This window comes from Alnus glutinosa, chromosome 5, assembly GCF_958979055.1.
Source record: "Alnus glutinosa chromosome 5, dhAlnGlut1.1, whole genome shotgun sequence".
Lineage (NCBI taxonomy): Eukaryota > Viridiplantae > Streptophyta > Magnoliopsida > Fagales > Betulaceae > Alnus > Alnus glutinosa.
Window position 1 is genome coordinate 7,386,583 of NC_084890.1, and position 5,617 is coordinate 7,392,199.

Consider the following 5,617-nt stretch of genomic DNA (forward strand, 5'->3'; position numbering starts at 1 on the left):
GCACCCACCTAAATTTGAATAATATTTGTGACATCCCAGAAAGCTAATCCCATATTGGGATGATGAATTGCCAACAGCCTGCTTTCGAGCTGACAATTCTGATAACTCTAGAGTATTATTTGCTTGAAGTGCAACCATCTCTTCTTCCATTGCTTTCCTCCTCCGAGCATGGGAGGTTCTTGCCAGGAACTATTAAGCTCCCCTCTCGGCTATAGGGGAAGACATTTCATGGCAGCTTTATGTGGTCCTTTGAAAGTGTCGGTGCGAACTCAGGTGAAGATGTCTTAGCTAGGGGCGAGATTGTTGGTTGCTTTGAGGAAAACATTAACTATATTGACTGAGTGAATTATGAAAGTGCTCATGAGTGTTAAGTCCCTTTGAAAATGAAAGAAATCAACGGTATTTGCTTATCAACGCCCTTTTTCTTTTTCTGTTTCTTTTTTTTCTCTCGCCATGCTTATTCTGCATCCAAAAAAAAAGCCCCCATTTTTGTTTCTCTGAAGACACCAAGAAGCCCATCAACGTTGCTACCTTGAATACTCTTTTACTTTCCCCAATCTAATGCATAGGTAGGAGACTTATTTTTTTGATTCCACGTTGAAATTATTGTACCTATGACTGGACATGCATTTAGGTATCTATTTAGAGTTGATGGGTTATGCTATAATTCATGAATAAGTTGGTCCATACCTTCTGGGCTTCTTTTTTCTGATGATCTATTTAGGCCTTGACTTTGAACAGATACCTCCAAATGGGCAAACAGAAAATAGTAACGACTGAATTATTTGCAATCTGACTTTGAGCCTTAGCCAAACTGGTCCCCCTAAACATGTTTAGTTAAATTGCAAAGACCTGAAGGTTTCTGAATCCTACTGATCAAGACACCATCGAATTCACAAAGGCATAGGCATTGTTCATTGTCTTGCCTCACTTTTTCTCATTAATTTTTCTATCACCAATGCTATTCAGTAGATTGTTATATAACTGTCATATAACTAGAATGATGTGAAGTAATTTTAGAAGTCACTCTTGTGTCCTTCCAAGAATGATGTGGCGTTTAAAATCACAACTTGATCAAAATTCAACAGTGATCAATCACAAGCTCAATGATGATTTTAAAAGCTACATTATTCTTGGAGGGACACAAGAGTGACAAAAAAGTGACTTCTAGCATTACTTAGATGATGTGACACAAAAAATCAGGTTTTGAATCAATAAGGACTTGTAAAAAGAATAATCATGGACTAATTTTCACTGTCACATCATCCCAATCATATAACAGTCTTATAGAATCAAAATAACCTTTCTCTTTTTCTATGCAAATCAAAACATCAGAAATCACTTTTCTTCAGTGCACAAACAGACGTCAGCCCTTTGCGCAAGTTCTCATCCCCAGCCTAGGATCCTCTCCAGTTGGGAAGAGCTGATTCCTTATAATATGAGGGTAGAATTGTAATTTCACATTTTATTTGGACAATTCTATCCGTATATTATAAGGAACCAGCTCCTCTTCAGTTGCATTCAACTAGAGAGGATCCTCGTCCCTCATCCCTCGTGTGGCTGGAAACTATTCAATTAGAAGCTCATAGAACCAAATAATTGCAAAATATGTTCGCTAATGGGGCAGGATGGTTGTTGCAACTAGGTTAAACCCCTAGAATTTTTTTATTTTTTGTTTAAAAAATAAAAATAAAAATGGCTATGACAATTGTTTAGTGCGTGGTAATTTTCCTGAGGAAATCAAGTTTATGACCAAACGGTTTATTTTTTTTTCCCATCGCAACATCACTGAAGACGTCTATGACTATGAGATCATGAATCTCTCAACAAGATATTCGATGATCTATGCTTCACAAAGTTGAATCTAACCAAGTAATGAGAATTATACCTTTGCGGTGGCGAGAGGCGGCCGGATCGCCCTTTCGGCCTTTCATCTAACAGTGTCTCCGGCCTGATTGTTGGAAGTGTACGTTAATAATTGAAGGTGAGAACCTTAACCCTCTCTGCCATTAAATAAGCTCCCTAGCTAACCATCAAGGAAACCCTAACCCTAAGGATATTTGTGTTCCATAACCATTAATGAATAAAATGTGTTCCATATTTATACAACGGTATGCTTGTGGGACAAGGATCCTCTCCGTTGCTTAAGCTATAATGCAGGTAATAAATGATTATATTAATTGAAACATAGTCGACATATATATGATCTTGCTTGATGAACCCATTTATTGAATGTCCCGGGTCTATTTGCTCATTTTTTTTTACTTTTAACCCATTTATTTGTTTCGACCTAAAATGTTTTTATATAATCTTAAAAGTTGCGAAGAAAAAAGAGAGACGGCGAAGTGGAACTATAGAGAAGCAGCAGAGTGTGTGAGAATAGAAGGCTTTTGAAAATATGATTGAGATCCAATGCAATTGTCTACCCATAGCATTTGTCATTTGGACAGACAACTATGAGTAGACTCTTGTGGGGCCCACCTGCCAGATACTAGGGCAGGTAGGCCCCTTAAGGGGGTCCGATCTCATAATTGCTTGTTCTGGGGTATGGAAGAGCGGCAAAAAATTATTTACGCATGTATATGAGAAGCATAAACCATGCAATATTTTACGCCTCGGTTATTTTTTTTGGTCAACTGAAGACATTGTCAGGTTGACCAATATTTTTCGCCGAAACAAACAGAGAGTTGAGGAGGTCGAATTTAGGGGAGGCACCACTCACAAGCTTGGGGTACTTACCACCCTGACAATTTTAAAAATTCATTCTAGTTTTATTTATTTATTTATTTTGAGATATACCCCCCAAAATTAATTTGTTACTCTTCAAAAAGTCTCTTTAAGTTTGCTACAAAACTGAATTTGTACACAAGAAATCCTCCCTAATGTAGGGGGTTCAAGTTCAACCATTGAAGCCGGCCTATCGCAAATAATACAAGGACAGAGGAACACACCTTGGAATGGTGGCCCCCAAAATGCACATGCTCAGTTAAACTGGAAGGGGAGGCCGATCGAGTCATGACAGAAATTTTAGTGCTCAAACTAAGAGCCTGTCAAACCGTCTAAACCACAATATGATTCCAGATGAAAACAATATTATATATATATATATATATAGAGAGAGAGAGAGAGAGAGAGAGAGAGAGAGAGAGAACTACTTTACAACGAAAATACCATCAAGACGAGGAAAGAATGATTCTCAACAAGTGGTCACGAATCATGAGCAAACAAATAAAATCCATCCAATATCATTCAAATTAGATCAGTCCTGCTGGAGACCCCATTACTCTGATCATCCTGATGATCATAAAGCACCCAAAATTCTAACAACATGATCTATGGCGAAGAAGGAAACTAAGCTGTCATACATTCACAGGATAGTACTATTCCATCGGATCGAGGAAATTAAAGACAGACAGGGACAGAAAGAGTTACAGATGGACACCTTAATTAGCCTGAAGCTGAAACTAATAAGGACAACTTCAAACAGTCTACATCTCCCTATAACACTTGCATATTGAGAGAGGCTATAGAGTTTATCACCTGGAATTAAACGAAAAAAAAAAAAACTGTGACATTGAAAGAGAACCAACTTTTATCACACATAAACACCACATTGAAATTACATACTTATAGACACTGCTAACATGGTTAAACTCCTTTATGGTTTGATTTCAGAATCATCCCAAGGTAGATTGAGATCAGTGGAGGCAAAGGGGTCAATATCCTCCCAATTCCAGTAAGTTGATATGTCCATGCCACTGGTTGTTGTGGGTATTTGCCATGGCTGAGTGGCAGTGCTGCTTGTGTTGGCCATGATGCTGGTAATGGTTGGCTCCTGGACCTCCTTGGTATTGATTTCTTCAGAGTAATTATAAACGTTTGAGGAGGGGAAAGAAGCTGAAACTGAGAATGGATTTGTGTTAAAAGAGCTCGAGCTAGAGAAGGGAAACTGTATGTTTTGGTCCACAGAAAGAGGCAGAGTTGAACCCAAACAGATGTTGCTGTTGTTGTTGCCAGAGTTGATCAGATTCTTCTGCGGCAGAGAAGAGGGCGGACGAAGCAACGACTGGTACAGAATTTCAGACATGCACGATCTCTGATCACCAAGTGGAACAGGAAGGGTCTGCCTCTGGTGCTGACCTTGAATTGCCTCCATGGTATTGCTGGTGGTGGCTGCTGTGCTGGCAGATGCCGCGGCGGTCGCCTTCTTTATCCTCTTATTCTTGCGGCCGCCGCCAACAGGAACGTTGCGTAGAGTTCCGCCCTTAGTCCAGTGCCTTTTACAAGTTCTGCAAAAATGGCGAGGCTGGGACTTGTTGTAGTTGTTGTAGTAACAGAACTTTGTGTTCGCAGAATCACACCTTGGACACTTCAATGGCTCGGATTGCTGCTGCTGATTTTGTTGCTGTTGCCGCCTCAGTGGAGGTTTTGGCAGCTCCTGCAACAAGTTCTGGGTCCAATCAAGCCCATCACTAGAAACCTGCTTAGAACTCAACCCCATCTCTTAAAAACAAACCTAAAAACAAGCAAAGATATCTTCTAACTGAGAATCTCAGGGAAAACCCAAAACCAAAAAAAAAATAGTACTTTCTAGCCTTTGGATCGAGGAGCAACAAGAGAGATCAATCTGAAGAAAAGCAAGAGGATGAGATTGTTGCTTATAAACCAAACAGTCTGCTGCTGTGAGGAAATCGATGAGTGAACAATCTTGTTAGATTCAAGGGAATGCCTAGGAAGTTGGTGAGAAGCAAGCATGTCTCTGAGTCTCTATTCTTTTTATCTAAGCTCTCTAAAGCAACAGCCCCTATGTATCTATGGCTTTCAATAATCCCTGAAGAAGGAACAATAATTATAGCATGAATAAAAGATAATAATCAAAATTACTCGAGCTAATCTTGTATGGGCCAAGAGGGTTGTGATTGATACGTGTGGGGGCGTACTAGTGGTGGCAAACCTATTGAATTATGCAGCTTTGGTGACAACTCAATTTTATAGCAGGAAGGAAGACTCAAGGAAATAAGGGAGGAGAGAGAGTTGCTTAGCCCCTAAGTGTTGGTAACGCGTGGATGGACCTACACCGTTGATAGTGGCCTCGTGTTCTTGGGTTGAAAAAGAACGTAGATGTGCATGCCCTGATAAAAAGTATTTTAAGCAGACTTCACCATTGAGTATAAAGTTGGCACCAAGGAATGCAAGTACACTACACTCCATGGGCTCATCTTTTTTTCGCTAAAATTATATAATTGTTTCTTGGAAAATGCTCTTGACTTATTACTCTCTTTTTACTGTAATTTATTTATTTATTTATTTATTTTTAGACGAACGTGAAACTTTCATTAAACATTTAAAATAAGTACAAATCACCATCAACAGAATAACACCATTAAGGTGTGTAGCCAAGTTCAGACCAAACTGTAATCATTATTTTAACAGTGAAAAAATTAAGAGTAATTCAATCTTGTGGGATAAAAAATATGGTAGCTAGATATCGTTATAAAAAATTAAGAAACAAAATTTAACAGATAAATTGAAGTGTAATGCTATATATATATCATAACAATATTCCATTATATTGACATGATCACACTTTCAATTAGCTAGGGTTATCAATTCTACA

At 38.7% G+C, this 5,617-nt stretch overlaps 1 protein-coding gene across 1 annotated transcript; it reads right to left on the minus strand.

Annotated features, from left to right (window-relative positions):
* Positions 1 to 3,217: 3,217 nt before the first annotated feature.
* LOC133868362 (dof zinc finger protein DOF1.4-like) lies at positions 3,218 to 4,976 on the minus strand. Its single transcript, XM_062305243.1, has 2 exons — positions 4,615 to 4,976; positions 3,218 to 4,480 (listed from the first exon to the last, which is right to left on the minus strand). Exons 1-2 carry the CDS (start codon positions 4,753 to 4,755, stop codon positions 3,659 to 3,661), a joined length of 963 nt encoding a protein of 320 aa, XP_062161227.1. The 5' UTR covers positions 4,756 to 4,976; the 3' UTR covers positions 3,218 to 3,658.
* Between the last annotated feature and the right edge of the window lie 641 nt (positions 4,977 to 5,617).

Excerpts from the sequence above, each read along its gene's own strand:
- LOC133868362 (XM_062305243.1), bottom strand. The coding sequence starts at position 4,755 with ATGCTTGCTTCTCACCAACTTCCTAGGCATTCCCTTGAATCTAACAAG. Across the intron at positions 4,481-4,614 it reads TCTTCAGATTGATCTCTCTT|GTTTCTAGTGATGGGCTTGA; the intron begins GTTGCTCCTCGA and ends AGTTCTAAGCAG.